At 32.8% G+C, this 22432-nt stretch overlaps 1 protein-coding gene across 3 annotated transcripts in view; it reads left to right on the plus strand.

The window, feature by feature from the left end:
- LOC126831042 (neurobeachin) overlaps nucleotides 1-22432 on the plus strand; it is a 121928-nt gene that overhangs the window by 48055 nt on the left and 51441 nt on the right. For all 3 annotated transcript variants that reach the window (XM_050561641.2, XM_050561640.2, XM_050561642.2), the window contains exons 17-38: nucleotides 530-672; nucleotides 1371-1468; nucleotides 1954-2046; nucleotides 2279-2387; nucleotides 2773-2854; nucleotides 3023-3146; nucleotides 3567-3759; nucleotides 4102-4826; nucleotides 5367-5520; nucleotides 5990-6170; nucleotides 6394-6545; nucleotides 7134-7241; nucleotides 7406-7562; nucleotides 8902-9159; nucleotides 10563-10652; nucleotides 10757-11647; nucleotides 12047-12173; nucleotides 13003-13111; nucleotides 13446-13612; nucleotides 13934-14055; nucleotides 14353-14496; nucleotides 14959-15095. In XM_050561641.2, coding sequence (XP_050417598.1) covers nucleotides 530-672; nucleotides 1371-1468; nucleotides 1954-2046; nucleotides 2279-2387; nucleotides 2773-2854; nucleotides 3023-3146; nucleotides 3567-3759; nucleotides 4102-4826; nucleotides 5367-5520; nucleotides 5990-6170; nucleotides 6394-6545; nucleotides 7134-7241; nucleotides 7406-7562; nucleotides 8902-9159; nucleotides 10563-10652; nucleotides 10757-11647; nucleotides 12047-12173; nucleotides 13003-13111; nucleotides 13446-13612; nucleotides 13934-14055; nucleotides 14353-14496; nucleotides 14959-15095 — 4364 coding nt within the window. The remainder of the gene's footprint in view (nucleotides 1-529; nucleotides 673-1370; nucleotides 1469-1953; nucleotides 2047-2278; nucleotides 2388-2772; nucleotides 2855-3022; nucleotides 3147-3566; nucleotides 3760-4101; nucleotides 4827-5366; nucleotides 5521-5989; nucleotides 6171-6393; nucleotides 6546-7133; nucleotides 7242-7405; nucleotides 7563-8901; nucleotides 9160-10562; nucleotides 10653-10756; nucleotides 11648-12046; nucleotides 12174-13002; nucleotides 13112-13445; nucleotides 13613-13933; nucleotides 14056-14352; nucleotides 14497-14958; nucleotides 15096-22432) is intronic.

The raw sequence follows: 22432 nt of genomic DNA on the forward strand, positions 1-22432 counted from the left end.
TTTAGATATCAAAATTATTAATTTTACAAGTTTGTGTCTATAATTTTACTTTCTTAATCATTAGAAATATCATACTTTCAGATAAACATTAGATTTATTTGACCAATATATGACCTAAGACTGGTCATAGAAACATATCTCTAAGGCAGTTGTAGCTTTAATTTGAACAAATGGAAAGGGCCATCAGTATGTTTCATGATGGTTGCCCATTTGTCAGGAGTTGCCAGATTGACAACAAAAGTACAATTAACTGTTTTCAACTTGGACACCCATTTGCTAGAGTCGCTAGCTTTCTGTTCAGACTAACAGCAACTAAGATCTAAGTAACAGATTGATGGTACAGGTGATAAGATCACTTGGCAGTTCAATTCAAAGAGGAGTAGCTTGAATTTAGTGTATGGAAAAACTCTCCTCTCCATTAGATTTAGACTCTTTCATTTTGTTCAATGAGTTTAAATGATAAGAGTAGATCTGCATGGAAAGCGATCATTTGTTATGGATTAATTGTGATAATTTAATTTTATTACAGATGGTCCGAGGCCCACAAGAGATGAAATAGTTAAATTAAGATCCTTTATGTTACTGTATGTAAAAGAATTAATATTAAAAGGCCATGGAATTCTAGAGGATGAATTACAAAGTATGCTCAATTACCTTACAACGTTACATGAGGTAGGTTGTCTCAGTTTTTGTGTTAGCCTATTTAAGTATCAGGGATCTGTTGATTACATAATTCAGAAAAAGGAAACAGGGGAGACAGGCTATTTATGGAAAGAACTACTTTCCAGGTTAACCAAATAGGAGATATTTTTAGTTAAAAAAAGAGTTGCCTCCCCTTCAATAACTGTATACAGACTAGGGGGGATGCTCAATTGAACATTTCGGAATTGAATTCTGTCTAACCCAAAAACAGTGACAATCGAGTGAAAAGACATATTTGTTGTGCTTAATTACATCACGATTCTACTCACACCACCTCAGTTGTCGGGACTGACAGAAGTGTGACAAGACTGAGTTATACGTCACATGATTGCATTTCTCAACAGACAATCGAGCATCCCTTTAGTGAGCAATGTGACTGATCTTAATGTCAATAACTTTCAAAGCATTGTAGAAAACCTTGTAATGAAAACTAGATGTTATTTTCTGTTAGTATCTGAAGACATATTTTTAAAAAAACGTTTTTTTGCCTTGATTAGACAGCCTATCTCATGTCTGAATATTCAAAGCCTTTCAAAGATATACAGTCGACCAATCACAATCTGTGCATTACTAAACTATTTTGAGACCAACATGTAGTAAACAACCTGAAAATAGAACTTAATTTAACTGTATGGGATAAAACATGGTCAACAAATTTTCAATTTTAGGATGATAATTTAGTTGATGTATTAGAATTACTGGTGCAACTAATGGCTGAACATCCTGCTTCAATGGTTCCAGCATTTGATAGAAAACAAGGTGTTAGGTATGTTCAAACATCAAATTAAAAATGACTACCCTACCTAAATACTTCTTGTGACACTTCTTGATGATTCTACCAAGAAGTTAAAGTCGGAAATAAATGTCTAAAGTTGTGGAAACAAATAATTTTGTAGTTTCAATAGTATGTGCAGGAGGACCGCACTACACGCAAAACAAAAATCTACAAGATAAACCTGCGGACAAGACAGAAAATAGACATTGCACCAAATAAACAAATATCAAATCAAGTGAATGGATCCGGGGGTTAGCCGTAAGCGTCCACTACGCTGTATGGTGAGGTTTGCAATCAGTTAGTGTATCCTTTCTATTCCAGACACATCCTTTTCTGTTCTCCATTGTGGAATATTTTCGCAAATGAACATTCAATTTTTCTTAATTTCTTTATGAGGACCTATATTCTTAGAATGGCATTCTTTATTTAAAGATATATAATGGGTAATTTATGTTTTCTTGAATTCTCTATTTCAGAACTGTATTTAAATTATTAGCCTCGGAAAGTGAATCATTAAGACTTCATACTCTGAAACTGTTGGGATTTTTCTTAATGAGAAGTACACACAGGTAAATATAAGTAACATTAAGTGGATAGCGATAATTTAGTTTTGAAAACCAGAATTTTGGAAAAGGCTGGAGTCAATTTCTATTAAAAATACATTATGTAAGAGCTGAATCTGCCTTTTGCAGGTCTTTCTTATGTTTTCAAATGTTATATAAAGTATTATTTAGACATTTATTCACATGAAAATCCCATTATCAACTCTCTAGATCATTAGACTTTTTTTTTTTTTTCCAGACGGAAACAAGACAGTATGTCACCACATAACCTCTTCTCTCTGGTTGGGGAACGTCTGATGTTAAATGCCAATCAGATCACCATGTCTGTGTATCAACAACTTATAGAGGTATGGGTTATTTATTTTCATGAAAATTTGATTTTTGGGCTATTTTCCCATTCTAATATAAGTGTGATATAATTATTAAATAACTAAAAATTCACTTTTTGTATGCCCATATTTTGTGTAGAAATATTTTTTGTCCCTTTGGCCACTGTTCTGTTATTCTGTTCAGATATATATTCCCAAAACCTTGCACACCTTTGAAATCTTAATGTTTTTGTGATGGAATTATGTCTTCATTGAGCAACATTGTAAATCCTTTCACAAAGCTCCTGATGAGCAAAGTTTTGTTGCCTGAAAAAACTATTGTTAATAAATGGTTGTTAATGGGGTTACAAAAATATGTAATCTGGTCAAATAAATGTTTTCATGTTTTAATTATTTATTGCAGACACTGACTGAGAGATTAACACTAGAGATTAGTACAAATAATAGACCAGAACCAGAATCTCATCATAAAATAGAAAACTCAGGTACAAACAAAATATTTAAAACACTATGGTCAACTTATCATTATCCTGTTGATACATATTATATAGGTTGATCATTATTAATCTTCTAAGTGTTAATACCAAAAATTTAAAAAATATGACTTGTTAATCTGTCTTCAATTTTCTTATCATTTTCAATTTGATTTACAGCCATATTAAAAGTCATAGCAACGATGATTCGTCAATCGAAACAAAGTACTGCTGTTATGGAAGTAAAGAAAACATTCCTATCAGATCTTACCATACTGTGTAATAATAATAAAGAAAATAGAAGGTAGGTAATTGCTGACCACAAAAATAAGGACATTAGGTCTGCTGGTAATCTTTAGCTCCTGTGTGTTTGTTGTACATTTGTATGTGCTAAGTTCCAATTACAAGGACCTGAAACCGTGTGGCTAACAATCTGCTGGAATTTAAAATTGATATAAGCTTAACAATTATCTATTGTGGAACATAAGTAATTGGCTCATATATTATTTTTCGCCATTACTTCTCAAGATCAAAAGAACAGCAAAATTCTGTTAGTCACATGAAGTCAAATGAGAAATGGTTTTAGATTTCTAGAATGAGTAAGCATACCCTGCCTCATTCATAACCAGCATGGTTATCAGCATGATGATTTAAATGCAAATCAAGTGGCAAGAGAGTTTCAATGAAAAAATGTTTTTACAGAGTCTCATGTTTTGTTATTCAGAACTGTGTTACAAATGTCTGTATGGCAAGATTGGTTGTTCTCCATGGCCTACATTTACCCTAAAAACAGTGAGCAACAACGTGTAACAGATATGGTGATGGCTTTGTTCCGTATGCTACTACATCATGCCATTAAGTTTGAGTTTGGTGGATGGAGAGTATGGATTGATACTCTCGCCATTTTACATTCCAAGGTTTGTATGATTTCCTTTGAAGCACTACTTCAGTGTAAAAAAAATTCACATCTTGGATCCATACTGAAGTCAAATTATGCTAAAACCATGCCTCTTTTTTGAACTGCCCTATATTGATCTCTGAGTTTAGTTTGAGCTTCAATCAAACAATTTTCAATTTAAAATTGCCATGGATGACATGTTTTGATTTGTTTACTATCCAAATCCAAAATGCCAAAATGGGGATAGGTAAATGTTCATATCACTCTCCTGTTTATTACTTTGAATATTGAAACCTGTCAATTTTTCAATAAACATTTCTATTCACGACTTAAAACTCGGCATTGCTCACTATTGTTACAGGTTGCATATGAAGATTTCCGGCAGCATATGTCTAACATGTATAAACAGTACGAACAACAGAGAGTTGATGACATCTCTGATCCTCAGGAGAGACGACAGAGACCCATCAGCACCATCTCTGGTCTCTCAGACAATACACAACAACAGAAACCCCCAAAGAGTACTGTCCAAATTACAGAAATCACTGAATCTAACAATGACACTCCAGAAATTACCCAAAATGGCGAGTCTACTGCTGCTCCCGATGCCAAGGATTCAAAGCCCCAAGAACAGACCAGAGAAGCAGCTGAGGGAGAGAATGCACCAGACTCCCATGTAGATGACCAAGAGAATAAAAATGAAAATAATAGTGAAGTAGATGTAGGTGCAATTGTTAATGAGATTGTTGAACAGGCTGTTGACTCATCTGAATCCAAAAATCAGTCAGAGGCATCAAATTCTGAAAGTCCTGTGGAGGAGACTAAAGCACAGAAAATAGATGCCCCTGAAACAGAGGCCCCAGCACAAAGTGCACCGTCCACTAGTAACCAAGAGTCAAATGGTCATGGAGAAGATCGTAAAGTCAGAGAAGAAGCATCCAAGGGTCGTGGGGGTCAACCTATATTCAGTCCTGGTCCCCGAGCTCCTCCATTTAGAATTCCTGAATTCCGATGGTCATACTTACATCAGAAGTTATTATCTGATCTTTTGTTTGCTGTAGAAACAGACATACAAGTCTGGAAAAGGTTGGTGTTAATTCAATATTAATTTGATAATATGCAGAGCAAATCATACAAAGATTATGTGTTGGCAGATTTTCAAGAATAACAAATAATCAACAGTCTGTATCAAAGCTTCATGAAAAGTTATTATTGATCGATTAATACAAAATCTGTTAATCTCATGTACTACATTTGTCAGAGAGAGACGAGGTAGACAGTGATCTGACGAAATGTTGCAGTTATACAGTGTACACATTGGCATGAATGTAAATGAAACCTAGACAGTTAAAAATCAAAGAAGAATATGTGGAAATGTTGAAATTATGTATATCTGAGATTGACTGAGGTTTTGTGTTAAAACATTAAATCCTGCGTCATTCCACATTTGTAATTTTATATGGCTACATCGGTAGTTTTAATTATTTATTGTTCTTTTACCTTTTATTTGTTTATAATTTGAATTATGTAATTTTATAAGCATTCTGTCATGTTATTTTTTAGAGAGAAATATATTTATTTTAAGTGTATAAGTTATTGAATAAATTTCAATATAATTTCTTTCAGTCATAGTACACGGAATGTGATAGATTTTGTAAATTCTGGTGAGAATCATGTTTACGTTGTAAATGTTACTCACATGATATCACAACTAGCAGATAATCTGATAACATCGTGTGGAGGATTATTACCATTATTAGCAGCAGCAACATCGCCAAATGTAAGTCACCATATACCTTATCCCACAACAAAAACCTTGTAGCCTTTAACAAAAAAGTTTTCTACCGAAAATATAGTGATAGCCTGACTTTACAGATTGGTTACTAATTTCTTAGTTTTCATTTGAATATGGGTTACCACAAGGTTCACATTTATCTCAATGTTGATTTTGATTAAGTAGAAATTACCCTCTATATGACTGGTTAAAAATAAGGTTATAGATTTAAATGAATGAAAAATTCATAGATAAAGCCAATGTTCAGATATACTGGGTTTTTTTTTTGTTCAATGGTTTGCAGCTTTTGCCAAAATGAAATTAAAATTTAGAGTTGTAAAGAACCTGTGCCATCATTAATGAAAATAACAGACCAGATCAGATCAGTTCAATACTTTACTCAAGTCTTGGAGCTTTAGGTACTTTAATATTTTTATTGATTTGTTTCTATGTTGAATTATATATTGTTTTACAGGGAGAAATAGAAATTTTGGAACCAAATCAAGGATTGAGTATTGAACAAGCTGTATCAATATTACAAAGAATTATGTATATGACAGATATTCTGGTATTTGCTAGTTCCACAAACTTTGCTGAACTTGAAACAGAAAAGAATATGCCTTCAGGTGGAATATTAAGACAGTGTCTTAGATTAGGTAATTAAAATATTTTTAAAATCTGAAGTTGTCATTAAAAATAAATTTTTAAAAAAAAATGTTAGTTTTGAATTGATAAATTAATATTGCTTTGACTTTTGTATGTTATAACATTATTTAAAAAATTACCCTAGATAAAGATAATTATATCATATGTCTCGAATGAAAAGATATAATATTCTTAGAATATTTTGTAGAATTCATAATCCCCTGTATGTTTCAGTGTGTACTTCTGCAGTAAGAAATTGCTTAGAATGTCGCCATCGTCACTTACCAAGGCCTCCTCAAGAACAATCTGGAACTATGTCACCAAAACCAGCCAATGGTATGGACCCAATCCAGTCCCTAATAGGAGGATCACATCCTTCAGCTAAAGTAAGTATGATATGTCAATTAAATATTTGATACTTATTATATACAAGGAAATATTTGCTTGCTAAGTGAAGTCCTGAAACAAAGAAGCAGAAGTTGATTTTAAGAAAAGTCCTTTTCCGACGTGGTTTCCCCTTGTCAGTGGTGCAGAATGGAGGTCCCGTGTATACATTAGAATGCATGTAAAAGATCCCTTGGCAGTTGGAATTCGATATAAGAGTAGGCGATAGTGCCGCTGCCCGGGCAAAATTTCCCTCATAGCACACTGTATGGCGTATGCCCGTCTTCATTAGCCCAGTATAGGAGCAGAACAGTAGGACGTTAAACCCCATTTCATTTCATTTCATTTCAAGAAAAGTCCTTGAAGATCTATGTAAAGATCTATGCTAAGTGAAGTCCTGAAACAAATAAGACTAACAGAAGTTCATTTTAAGAAAATTTGTCATTGAAACCTAATGTATTAAAAATAGAATTTTATTACTTCAATTAATGTTGCAGTACATCGCAAAATGGCTACCTGTAATTACTAGAGCAATATGATTTTGGGTCACAAGAATGTAAACTTTTGTCATTTCAATGAATTATTTTCAGAATATTGTAGAGAATATGGGAAGTCAAGTGTCACCTATAAAAGATTTAGAGAAATTATTACAAGATATGGATATCAACAGATTACGAGCTGTTGTATATAGAGATGTGGTAATTATTAATTTTTTATCTTATACCAAAATTGTAAAATAATATACAGTATAGTTATTTCTGGGAAAGTTTTATGACCAAAGATTTTTACTTCTAAATCCATCTGTTTTATGCTTTTCCACTACTTTTTGAAAATTTAATTATTATTTGTTTTTGTTTTCAAGGAAGAAACAAAGCAAGCTCAATTTCTGGCATTGGCTATTGTGTACTTTACCTCTGTGTTGATGGTGTCTAAGTACCGAGATATTCTTGAACCACCAAGCCCAGCTGCCACGCCAACCAGATCAGCAATAAATTCACCGTCTGCTACTAATATCTCAGGTAAGAACAATACAATACTTATATGGGTGGGAGATAGTGATTAAAGAAATTTGTAACATCTCCGTAACGGGATGTCTGATTGCATTAGAAACTCCTGAAATTTGTAGTTTTGTTGCCAAAGTGAAAACATCTTTCAATCTTCATGATCTTAATTCCAGTAGATCTGCAATGATATTTGTGAGAAATTCTAAAATCTGATCCATATTGAAATTTGACAAATGCTTCTAAACCACAATTCTGATGGTTTTTATTTATGTTAAAATATATTTACACAAAATTTGATTTGACATTTGATAAATTCTATTTCAAAAGTCTGCATCCACAGAAAAAATTTCCACATGAGAATCGCCCAAATTTCACCCTAAGTTACCAGAAGTAAAATTTACTGTGGACTCAGGATTTTGAAGTGCATTATGTTTAAATTATAACAAAATATAAATAAAGTCTTATATATACTGTAAAAACAAGAAATGAATGCATTTTATATGTCATATTAATGCCTTGATTCAGAGCGTATTTCAGATTTTGCACATTGCGTGAATTATGTTATAATCTGTTATCTTTGTCTTTCTATTGGTTGAACATAAGTAATTGAGTGACATTTGTGAATTGTGATGTCTTATAATTTATCAAGAGTACTTGTAACCGTTCTTGTAATGAATGTATGTGATTGTAAAACACAAATATTACTCGAAACTATACACCATAATGGAGTTGTTTCCCTTCTTGCTGCATCCAGAGGAAAATCGTTTTAAAATGCAATAATAGTTACAATACTAGTTATTACCAATAACCATAGTATGCTTTTATATAAACTTTTCTATAATGTCATGGGTCATTTGTATTGCTATAATCAGATGCAGTTAGGAGATGTGACTTGAAGCTTTAAAAGTGGTTGGGTTAAAATGTGCACATTGGATCAGAAGGTCTGTCATTGAGTCAAGTGATGTAGTTTCAATTCCCTACTTGTATGTGACAAGTGTAAGGCCACCTCTCCAATCTCGTGGGTTTCTCTGGGTCTTCTGGATTCTTCCCACTGCTAACGACCCCTACTTATTGAAATAAAATTAAACCATATGCTAGTCTCGAAATGACCTAGTTTGTGTCTAGTGGATGTAAAACCCCATTTCTCTCTCTCTCTCTCTCTCTCTCTCTCTCTCTCTCTCTCTCTCTCACTCTCTTCAGCTTTAAAAACAATTGAACTGATTTTTTTAAAAAAAATAACTTCCTCTAATTGTACTTTCTTTCACATCCAAAGATCTCTGTTCTAACTAGATAGTTTTTCCCTTTCCTAATTAAACTATTGTAACAACTAATAATTCTCCCTCTGGTTTACAAGCTTGCAATCTGTGGCAGAAGTTAAAAAATCCTCCTGTAACATCACCCACGACAGATATTAATAAAACAGCATCTTCAATTAAAACTACTGATGACTCAGCATCTAAAGAAACTGTGAATATAGCAGAGGTGATAAAAGTGAATGAAGATGATGAAGGCAGTATATTAGCTCACATGGCATGTAGCAGTATAGGCTCAAAACAGGACGCTTCAATTCTGCCTGTTGCTGCTGAAAATTCAACAGTTGATGTTGTAAAAGGTGCCTGTACACACTGTCTAGATGTTAGATATTGTTTTGTGTGCATGTTTGCATGGATTTATTATTTATTTAGACAATCCAATGAAATAATCCCCAAGCAACACACTAACAAGACTGTGTAGATAATCTATAGTCCTAAAAATATTTATTTAGATGCTGATGTGTGACTGTTGTGATGGAAATAACTTCAGAAAATAGCCTTTGTAGAATTGAGACAGGATGATAGAATCAGTCAATATACCAGTATCATTTAGATATGTGTTCCATTAATTGAAAACTTAGCCATGGCTTTTTAGAAAATTTTATGGTGCATTTAGATTATTGATTTATTCATCTAAATGTACCCACAGGATAAATTCCGTCCATTGAGACATTTCATTAATTGCTGCATTCCCAACTTGTCACGAACTAGCATTGGATCAAAATCATGACACTAGCATTGGATCAAATTCGATGAAAGACCTTTGGATCTAAAGAGATCATGTTAGACCACTTGGACTAACATCATCCCATCCCGGATAATTTGGAAATCAAAGCAAAAATTTAATCAATTATTTTAAATTTCATGTTGTTGGACAATATATACATTATTTGTCACCCACAATTATTTTAATACAGATTTATCTTGTATGACTCGACTACACATTTTTAAAAATAAAGTACTGGTATATCCCTTGCTTTGAGTTTAATACCTATTTTATGAACATTAATTCAAAATGTGTTTTTAGAAATACATAATTGGAAGGTGGAGCCAAGAAGGGTTATCTTAAGAATATTTGATGCTCCTTAACAAAGCAGTGTGCTTCAGCCCTAGCCTAAACCCCACAACAGATTACAATTTTTAACTCAAAAATTTGTAGCATTCCATTACAGAAATTTTGATGAACGAGATTCAGTATTCTTTTTACGTACAAGTATACCCTAATTTTAGATTAACATCATAGCTATTTAATGAGGTTAAATTGAATCTTGGGGTACCAAAAATCATATACCCCTGAGCAACTGCCAAGGTAATATAAGTCAGCCCTGGAGCAATGACTTTGAGATTGGAACTGAATGTTAAGATACTATATATGATCCCTAAAATGTCATTAACTTTGTTGCTTGAAATTGTATATTGTATTGTATTGTAAATCTGTTGTATCTCAGTATTTGTCACATTTTTATAAATTTAGCAAATCTATTTTACTATGTATTCAGACTAAAACAATTTACGTTAAATTTTGACTTCACATGTAAGCTGGCACCAAAGCAGTCTCAATAATGTTTGATATTTCATTTGGTTGCGTTTAACCAATTTATGTTACAGTCATTCATAGTTCATTTGTGAAAATAATTCTGCTAATAATTGTAAGTGGACCAATAGAGGCATTTCATTCACAAGTTTTTTGGTTCTTTTTCAGGGTCTTCAAGTGGTCATGTTGAAGATGTAGCTCAAGAGGCAAGTGAAAATGCTGTGGAAAAAACAGTAGATGATGAACAGAAGAAAATAGGTACATTTTAAAGATGTTTTTATTTTACCTTTTTTTTAATTTTAAAATTTGACCATTAATGCAAATAGTAACAAGTAATCTATTGCCCAGCATTTCCATTTTAGAAACAAAGGATGATTCCGAAGAAACCAAAACAGAAGAAACCAAAACAGAAGAAGCCAAACTTGAAGAAGATGCCAAACTTGAAGAAGATGCCAAGACATTATCTGTAAATGGAGAATCAGATGAAAAGAAAGAAGAATCTAAAGAAGAACCGGAAGTGGCACAAGCAGTAAAAGTTGAAGATGTTACACTCGATGAGAGTAATGATGATGGTACCAAGGATAAAACACCAGTCGATCATGAAAAGACAGAGGTGGTTAAAGCAGAAGTCAAATCTCCAGAAGAAGAACCTGAAATAAAACCTGCAGAAACAGAAACCAAACCAGAAAGTAAACCTACTGATTCAGCAACAGCAGAAATTGCAGAAAATTCAGGAAAGGACATATCTGAAGGTGACAAGAGCAGTACAGAACCATCTCAGAAAACAGATAATGAAAAGCAAGAAAAGACTGAAGGATCTGATATCAAGAAGTTTGAACAAGATGACTCTCCCAAAGAAGCTGTTGCAGCATCAGAAGAAAAAGATACTACTGAAGATGAAAAAGACGACTCAGCAACAATTCAACACACCAGAGAGGATGATCCAGAGGGTGCAGAAACTTCCAACACTGATGCTCCTATAGCCTCTATTAGTATTCAAGATAGAACAGAAGCCAGTGCTGATAGAGAACATGCCTCAAAACCCACTAAATTAGAACTGAGTAATAACATACCAGTTCCTGTACATAACCTGCCCGTTTCTTTAGATCATGGTGATAGTGGAACTCTGACAGAACGTCTTGAGAGAGCTTTAGGATCAGTAGCACCATTATTAAGAGAAATCTTTGTGGATTTTGCTCCCTTTTTATCTAAAACACTGATCGGATCACATGGCCAAGAATTGCTCATAGGAGGTAAGTCATGTGATCATAGACTTTAATATATTCTTTAATGATGTTTCAGAAATTCCAATCAAAAGATATATTGTTGTTTTTTTTAATATACGGAGATGCGATAAAAACACACCCCTTTTATAAATGAATGAATTCTACTGTGAGGGGGTCCATATGGGTTCATCAGTTCTGACACTGTTCATGCCCGACTATGCTTAGTCTGCTGGACCATTTGCCAGCCGACTTACATTGGATCTATTGGTCTCAATGACGTTACTCCTTGTGCCCACATTGGTTGTTGCTGATTTTCTTGTGTCTACCAAAAATCACTGCCAGTCCAGTCAATTCAGTGGTATGTTTTCATTACATCTCTGTATATATTCTCTACTGGTTATTGATATTTCTTCAAATTTATTTTAGGTTTAGTAACATTGAAACAAAGTCAATCAGTTGTTGAGTTGGTCATGTTGTTGTGTTCTCAAGAATGGCAGAATTCTCTACAGAAACATGCCGGTTTGGCCTTCATAGAATTAGTCAATGAAGGAAGGTAAGACATTCATGGCATTTTGATCAAGTTATCATTTGAAATCTAATAAATAGTATAAATTTGGAAATTTGAAAGTGAAATCTTGGTGGAACTGTTCGACTCGGAATCTGAAAATTGACAGTTTAACTTTAATCATGATTTCGTTTATTGGAGTAGCATCAAATTAATAGCCTGTCTTTTCTTTATTAATAGCCTGTCTTTTCTTCATTAATAGCCTGTCTTTTCTTTATATGTTTATTTAAATAATATGTTTTGATGTTTTTATATGCCCACATTTGATGTGAACCTATATTGTTCAGCTGTGTTGGTCAAACTTTTCTTGGGAATGCTCTGCACACTTTTGATCAGAAATATTAGAATTATATTATCCCCAGATTTATGGAATTTTGTGAACACGATACAGGGCAAAGGTCTGTGTTTTTAGATCTTGTTGGGATTATTCATTAGTGTACAAGTGGGAACCTTATTGAAATTCAAAATTTTCTGATCATAAATTCTGAATGTGTTTTGTAGATCTATCTTTTTGTTCACATTTTGACTGTTAAAGTTTGTGAACAAGATAAATTTATTACAACTTAGTGTTTGAATGTGATACAAGACAAAGTTCTCAATAAAATTAACTAAAATTAGATAAGATTGCTTATTGGGACAAGGAGCACACTATTTTAATTTGAACTTTTAGGATCATAAATTTCGATTGCTTTCATAAGTTAATTTTCTGTTCAAAATTTTACTTTTAAAACTTTTAACAGAGTTCATAATCAGTTTTTTGAAACTTGCTGCTTGTGGGTGATTACTGGAGTTAACAAACCCCCATCTATATTTTCAGATTGTTAGCTCATGCCACAAGAGATCATATTGTTAGAGTAGCCAATGAAGCAGAGTTTATATTAAACAGAATGCGGGCAGAGGATGTACAGAAACATGCAGACTTTGAGGTATTTTAACATTAAAATAAAACTTTCAACTTTTAGAGTAAAGTGTAATTTTTATTTGCAAGAATGGTTTTCTGAAATAGAGTCTAAAAAAGTGTCCCTTCACTAAGCTTCTTGCCAAGCATGCTTTATTTTCTGTATCTAGTTGCAGTATCATCAAAAATGATTACAATATTGTAAGAATGGTTTTCTGAAATACTGTCTGAAAAAGTGTCCCTTCACTAACCTTTTTGCCAAGCATGCTTTATTTTCAGTATCTAGTTGCAGTATCAAAAAATGATTACTGTATTGTATTTCGCTAAGCACCAATTATTTTTTTGGTTCCATTTTTTTACAGTCATTATGTGCTCAGACAATGCTAGATCGTAAACAAGAAGAAAGATTGTGTGATCATCTGATCATGTCTGCTAAAAGGCGAGATCATTCAGCAGCACTCAAACTTCGTGAAAAGATTGTAAATATTTTAACGAACAAACATGGAGCTTGGGGTGGTGGTGAAGCAGCGTAAGTGATTTTAATCTTTTGTAAATTGTGGGGAGTGAGTTGTCCAGAGCATTCTCTTTAGATCATAAGGTCTGTCAGTGAATCATTATATGGCAAGGTATTGATCCCAAATTTGTACGTTACAAGGAATAGGTAGCCTGCCCAACCTTATGGGTTTTTCTCGTGAACCTCAAGTTTCCACGTTCTGCTAAACACCTCTATGGACAATCATATTATTGAAATATCTCTATTTTTGCTAGAGATGATGTAACACACCTTAAACATAAACATAATATTGCCTAAAATATGATAAGTAATTGGTGGGCTTGATATTTTTTGTAGAAAATTAGATTTTTGGAAGCTTGATGTGTGGGAAGATGATTCTAGACGAAGACGAAGGTTACTCAGAAATCCATATGGATCAACACATGCTGACGCTACTCTTAAGGCAGCAATTGAACATGGTAAATGTCACTTCAATTCAGTCTGTTAACTTTTCTGTAGGACTTGAGAAAAATAGCTAAATCTTTTTTTTCGATAGGAAATCATTGTGATCAAAGTTCCTTTTATAGTTCACATATGAAATACTGACTTTGATGCATAGCTACTCTTTCTAGGACACCTGATGCTATTTGACAGATTTGAATGTCCTTCAGGATAGATGGAACTATATTTTACTATCCAAATATTAATTTCCAGGAATACATCAGGTATATGTACTGTGTGACAATTCTTATAATAACTCATCGGTTTGTTTTCAGGTGCCACAGAAGATGCAATTAATCAAGCACGAGATGCAGTTCATGCTCAAGTAGCTCAGCTTAAAAAATCTCAGAAAGAAACCACAGATTTTACTGATGAAGAGCTTTTAATGGAAGAAAAGGATTTTGATCAAGATTTTTCAGGTGAAATATTTTTATGTCAACTTAATACTGAATAGTAAAGTTTGTTGATTTCCAAATATAAGACCTCCTTTGATTGTTCAAAAAATCCAATGTCTCGAAAATATGATGGATTGTTTAAAGATAAAATGTCACAATTTTCTGTTTGTTTATTGAGTGACCATCAGAATGAATGGGAAGAACATGACATTGGTTCTTTTAGTACAGAATAGTTGGACTGTTTATTTCTTAAGGCGCATTCATAGATAGTTTACTCAACCTTCAAAAGAAGCATCTCTACCAATTAGAATCCATTTTTTAATTCTCGGTTATTTATTTGTCAGATCTATTTTTCTCAACCATAAGGATGTCCACCAATATTGCCATATTTATAAAGCAGGACAATTTATTTTGTTAATATGATCCATTGATTAGATTATAAAGATATATTTTGTATTGATATATTATTGTCTTATACCAACTTAGGTCCAGTAGCCCTATCTACAAGTTGTACCCTAATTGCCCCAGGTGTGACAGTTAACGGAACAATTTCTGTAACAAAGTTGGAGTTGTATTTTGAAATGGATGAAGAAGATCCAGAAAATAAGAAGATTGATCCAAAGGTAAGTTATTCTTTGGAGTTATCCCTCTTGACTTGCATCCACAACAAATGTTGTCGAGTTGAAATACGCACACTCTTACAAAATACAAAAAGTCACATGTACCATTATTTCTTTTGCTGGTGTCATGCTTTATGTGTTCATAAGATATAAATACCAAGTTTAGAACCCAGTTAAAAAGAAATAATGTACCAACTGTCAAATATTTTAATTGTTAACTACATGTAGTAAGATTTATAAACATTCATAAAATGTTAATTTTAGCTCACTAACGTACAGCTACACTAGATAAAAGCTGGTTAAACTGACAGTATTGAAATTTTAAATTTTGATAAAAAAAACAGTAAAATCTACATGCCCTAAGCCAGCTGAAGTTTTAAACTAACCCATTCATAAGTCAGCAGTTTAATTTGCCCATCTTCACATTCAGACCACAGATTTAGGCTATCTTTATGATCTCTGGCTTTAAAGTTTAAAATCTATTTAGTATCACAACTAAGAACAATAATGAACATAATAACATTTATCACTTGGGTAACATAAACCTACAATTAATTATCTTGGCTCCAGTATTTTTTATAATACAGTTATTAGATTGTAGATGACACACAATATATATGTCTTTATTTGTCAAATTATTTAGCTGGTATATGTATGGATTATCAGTTTAATAACGCTCATGTAATTGAATTTGTGCCACTTAAGTGGATTTATTCAATAATAATATATTTTTATGATGCGATGTTGTTTTGAATGGTTCCATTTTGCTTATAGGAATCATAATGGTTTGTGTATGTTCAGTTGCCTGTCAAACGAAAACTAACAAATTACTCATTAATTCATCTTATTTTATTTTTTGTTTTTGGGGGGTTTGCTAATGCATTTAATAATAATCAACAATAAGGTGAGTTGTGTTGCACATTATATTGTTTATGTTTCAGTTGACTGAAATTTAAATTTGTGGACACATTTTCATTTCCAGGAATGTGTTAAATATTTAATTCAATTTTCAAATCAATTTCCAGTAATTAACTGGATGTATGATTTTCTTTGTTACTGTATTTCTTTTTACATTTTCATCAAGTTTGGTTTGTGCATTTGCACCTGATTACAGTGTTGGGATGATTATTCAAAATCCAGAGATTTGTTACTATTAAATGATACCTTTTTTTGGTTGGTTCTGAGTTTATTGTTCTTGATTTTGTTTTGTTTCATTGGTTCTGAACAATATTCCTGAAAAAATTTTGGGCCAGTTTATTTAATATATTTTGTGTTTAAAAAACCCTTGAGATTGTTTATCCATTGAATTAGCTTTCTGTTTACTCCTCTTCTTAGTCAAGTAATGTACATGAATAGAATTGATATTCTGTGCTGCATGCCCAATCTCTAGGTTATTTGTATGTAATTCTCCGACAATAACAGTTATTTCAATGACATTTTATTTTCATTTGTTATTAAAGTTAAATATGTTGTATCACAAATACAAGGGAATTCAATGCTAAATTGTTCACAGAAATTCACTCAGCCATAAGTGTCATTAACCAGAACATTTATGTGTTTGTTTATTTCCAGGATTATGCATTATTGTTTCTTTTCTTTTTACATATTTATTGCTGAAGATGTCAAGCTGATGGTGATTTATTAACTTATCTCAAATATTCAGTTGTACTTTTAGCAGATTTCGTAAATGTTGTAAATATCCTACAAGAAATAGGCACAGATAAGATAGAATCTTGGAATATAGAAAGAGTTATAGGTATCTGCTGTTGACAATCTGAAAAGAATTATAAATGGATTTAATTGATAAACAAGAAAGATAGATACAATTACATGTACAACCAATATCTTCAATATGGATGGATAAAATCAACAAAAAACATATACATGTAGATGATCAAATTAACAAAAAAGTTATGGATTGATGCAATTAACAAAAAAGTTATGGATTGATTTAATTAACAAAAAAGAATTATATATGGATAAAAACAACAAAATAATTACGGATGATAACAATTAAACAAAGTGAATTATGCCCATGCCACCCCCCAGCCGTATACCAAACAATTACAGCTGTAATACAAGGATAGGTAATAAGATACCGTTTTATGTGTAAATTCATTTGTATACAAAAATGTACATCTAACATCTAAAGTCTCAAGACCGAAACTTATATCCAAAACCATACATTATTAGGCTTGTTATTCTAGGAATAAGCCGAAGTTGACCACCAAGTTAAATATCTAGATCATAGAAATGGGTTAACTTTCGGCAACCTAGCTAAGTAATAAGAAAAAATATACATAATATATTAAAATTCCAGTTCTTAACGAGATAGCCTCGGGCAAAGTTAGGACAAAGTGACAGGCTATATTTACATAGCAGCATTTTGATAGTAGTGTAGAGGTAGGTGTCAGTAATCCACTTACAAAGATGGATGGAAGGTAAAATATTTTCACAGGGAGATAAACTACGATTAGTATTTTGAGACAAAAGAAATATAATGTTAAGCTACATTTTTGACATGTAAAACCATCACACAAACCCATCTGCAAACAGCAACTATCACCTCTATCAGAATGAAAATTATAGAAAGATAGTGCATAATAAACATACCTTTACGAGGGTCTTGCCTCTACCATTATCATTCATCTCTTCCGAGTCCGGATCATCGTCCATTTGCGTGGTCAAAATACAAAATTACAATTTGATAAATGGCAATTAATGATATTGTATCAGTTTGCCACAAAATATTGCTCCCGTTTTTATCCATTGTCTGTTTATCAGAAAAATGTTTTGATTCTTTATTTACAAAGTTGAAGTAATGGAAGAAGAATCGTCGTACAGAGGCAAAGTATTCCTCTGTGGGAGCAAAAAGTAATATACAAATTGTTTGTTTAGAAGGATTAGAAGAATTTGTTCTAAAATGTGCATGGTGTTTTTGGTTACTATCAGAAAGGTTCTTGTTTTTACCACCCACCCAAAAGAAATCAATTAAAAGACGTAGCCTGGGGGCAGGCAACTGTTATTAACTGGTATTTATATAATAATTGCACTATCTATATTAACGATGTTGCCCATAACGACATAATGGGCGGTAAACTAAATCTTTATGTTCTATGGGGGATTATAGCTAAATATGTTAATTTGTTTAACATTATTTACACCTACTACATATGCTGTAATCCAGGAAAGTTATGATTATGTAGCATTCTTGGAGCTTGGTGCAGTTTATTATATCATATATTCAAAGATAGTTACAACGTTACCTTTATTATGGATGAAATAGAAATACTTTGGAGATTAATAATGCCGGTTATGTAACTCAGAGGAATCGTGACTACCTGTTGCTACCATATCCTCAGTTCATCGTGAAGTTTCGTAAAACTTTGGTGGCATTAATTTTTTACAGTATTGCGTTCGATGCGTCGTATATTTTGGATGTTAATGAGATATAATTTCGGTATGGATAAAATTGAAATTAACATCCCAAATTTGATAAGATATCTCGACACATGTATTGATATCACTTTGCAATTTTTCGAAATTGCATGTAGTACATAACTCCAAAAGTAACCACGCGCGGAGATTGTAAGTTTAGATTTAATTCTAATATTCCTAAAACTTGCATGTAGATCATTAAGAAATACAAGAAAAATGCGATGATGACAGTAGTATTAATTTATGACATAATTTGTCACTGCCCTATCAAGGGGACGTCGTCAGGGCGCGTGCTTTACTTCAGTTACATAATACTGAGCCGTAAACATGGTTATAATATTCAATGTTATGCCGTTGATTAATTGTCATAGCCAATTAATGTGACTTACCATGATTGAAATAGCCATATATGTTTGTAATATTCTGTAAATATTGTGACGAATGGATACATCAACTGGTACGATATTAATCAAATGACTACTAAACTCTGTCAAACTATCATACGGCTGAAGAGGTTATTAATTGTTTTATAGAAATATGTCGTCCAAGAAAAATTGATATCTTAGTACGAGTTGACATTATGATGCATAAGCTCAAAAATCATCAACAACATATTTTGAAGAATTAAACTCTTATTGTTTTAGCAATATTGTAATTATTTTTTAAGAAAAAAACAACAATGCCCAGTGGAGTTTAAGCATACTATATTATAGTCAACTACAAACTCAATGGAACTTGCATACATCCGAATTTGTCAAATAGAACGTTTAGACACTCTTAAATTGGTTACCTTCCAAAATAACCATTCCATACAGTATGCGACACCATGATGTGAGAAAGATTGGCAGTTCTGTATTTCAGTCAAGATTCTAGGTTTTATCCCGTTTCCAGGACGGTCACTCTCCCTGTCGGACATGCTGTTTTGTGTATATAATATTTTATGTTTTCCGGTATTAAACAGTTTAAAGGACAATTACAGTGTGTATTTATTACCGAAGATTTACACTGTTACAATATTGCAAGCACTAAAGTTTAAAACTGTTACATATTCTAAGTTAATATTAATTTTCAACAATTAGTCATTAATGAAGCAGATGAATGTCGACAAATTAGACTTATTGTCACTTTAAGTGAATTTAGACGTCAAAATAGAGTCTTTACAGATAGACCAGAGCGCAGAATGTTCTGCGCTGGGGTCAGAACTGTAAAGTTCCAAAGCCTGCCAAAGTTCCCATTCTTGTATTTAAATGGGAATCTGAATATTTTACTATTCCATAAATGATTTGAAGTGTCGGAACTGTAAAATGTCACGATTTTTACCTTTTAGAAAGCTCACTTGTTTTTTGTATGTTTTATTGACCTATTGCCTTTGAGTGACCATCAGGATTTGCCACAATCGTTATTGGATTCAGATGATCGTCGGAGATGAAGTAGCAGACATGTCATAATATTATCGTTCAGAGAATACACTATATGTACCTAAAGTTGAAAATTATATTTTAATTACTATAGATAGTCCAATCTTGCAAGTAAAGTTTTTTGCTGCTTCTTTCAACACTTTCTTAGAAAATATTCTTCACCTGTCTTCAGTACGATGGAGAAGATGATTAAAGCACTTTATCATCTATAACGACTGGGTGATGATTTGAATAGAATTCTCACTATTTGCTATCTTACAGATTGTCTCTTGATAACTCAAGATTATATATTGTAATTTGTTGAAGCGGAATAGGAAGGTTGTCATCACTAGACTGTAGAGATCGCCACTGAGAACCTAATATATACATGTACTGAAATATTGGAGCCTCTCTGGAACCAATTAAGTTGATGTAGTGTATGTGGGGGGACGTCTTGTCAGTGAGATCATCTGTTCCCAAATTATTCTCCCCTGGTATGTCAGAAGGTTTTCTCTACAGCTTATCATCTAAATTTAATCCTTTATCAACGGGATGTGTCGACTGGAAGGCATCTACAATAAACCCGCAGATATCTTCTTAACGTAAATATTTTAATTCTCAAGTACCCTTTCTGTCATCACCACAAATATCAGCCATTCATCAGTCCTGTCTCTGATGGCGCCATCACTTTACTTAATTCAGATTTTATTTCGGACGAATCCCAAAGATATATATTGTACTTCCTGTTTTATATGATTTCAAAATATTCTGTAGATATATTAATCTGTTACTTATTGACTACCGGTACTGAAGGGGCGTGGATTTGGTCAATTCCATTCATTGAATACAATAGAAATAGTATTAATTACTGCCCAATACTGCCCATGACAACTCTGCGTATGAGAATTCTAACATACTTCTTAATTCTTATCATATGGAATAATTGTGTAGCCGACTATATCCTATACATTGTAAGTAATTCTTGTGTTAAAGAAATACCTTGACGAAAGAAGAATTTGTTTTCAAAGAACCTGGCCGACTCACTAGCCTCCAAGGAATTTCTTCATGAAAGATTTTGTTGGGATGCATCTTTGTCGGCAAAGGAGGGTAAAATCCTGCCGGATAAACTTCATAGAGTTCTATTTGAATGTGTAATTCTACTAGAAGAATTTTTCTGGCACCATTATTTGGTAGATTACATGGTTAAGCAAATGACAAGAAAAGATAACCCTGTGCCACAAAACATCATCAATGATTGTAATTATTAAGATAAAACGACGCCGATGTTTTCTAACAGATTGAGTTCTTATAACGAACGATGCTTTTTAAGTGTAGACAAATTACATTCCCTTGCCATGTCACCACACAACAATAGATGCAAAAGAACAATTGTTTTCTAATTGTCTGCCAACAAGCCGAATTTGTTGAAATATGCGATAAGCAGAAGGAGTTTGTCTGACATTTGTCCTTAATAACAGTTGTTCCTACTTTGTAGTCTATCTTGTTGTCATCTATTATAACTATTATCATTGGAATTTGATAATGCATGTTACGGCGTATGGTGTCATGGGGTTCAGTTTAGATTTCGCAACATTTGTGTTGGCATTTCTTTCTTTCTGATTTTGCTCAAGTACGAACATTTCAGAACATATTAAAGAGGTAATAAGTCTTTTCAAACCAGAATAATTTGTCATAAATTAGCTTTTAATCATAATAGCTTCTGAATATGCATAGTCTTCTTTTCTTGCAATATTGTTGAATAATGCCCCCTTTTTACATCGTTTTAACACCACTTACTGTAAAAAAAAATTGTGTTGCTTTGCCAACTAATTGAAGAATTAAATTATGTTTTAAGTACATACAAAAACTGGATGAAGTTGATATTTATAAATTAAAAATGATATTGTGTAGCCTATATATTGTAGCCGAATATGTGATTTCCAACGGTGCTGTAAAGAAGAAACCTGGGTGCTCTGACAGGGTAATTCGCAAATACTACAACTGTCTTGAAGACACTAATGAAGTTGTCACTTTCTCTAGAACAACCATCCACCGAAATTCTCCAAAGAATAATCATCATCCATACCTCAGATCAGAATTAATTTAGAATCTGATCGGCGAATAAAGAAATCATTACCTGTCCACCAAACCAGAACTGATCGAGCCTCCTTTAAATGTATCGCTAGCTCTGTTACGAGACCCCGAGTCGAAAATAATTACAGTTCCTTGAGGCTTGAAGTCGACATTGATTTTTGAGACAGAATAATATTAAATTGATACTTTTGTTTTCAGGCTGCTGGTACCCAATATCCATATTGAACTTGAATGAATTCGTTTATTTTTACATTCACATATTATTCCAATGGTAAATTATATTTCGTTCGAAAGTTTAACAATCTACTGAACTTCTCATCATCATATTGTATGACAGGGATTATTTATAGAAAATGTCTTGATTGAGGCTTGAAGTCGACATTGATTTTTGAGACAGAATATGAATTAACT

Source organism: Patella vulgata, chromosome 8 (genome assembly GCF_932274485.2).
Source record: "Patella vulgata chromosome 8, xgPatVulg1.2, whole genome shotgun sequence".
Lineage (NCBI taxonomy): Eukaryota > Metazoa > Mollusca > Gastropoda > Patellidae > Patella > Patella vulgata.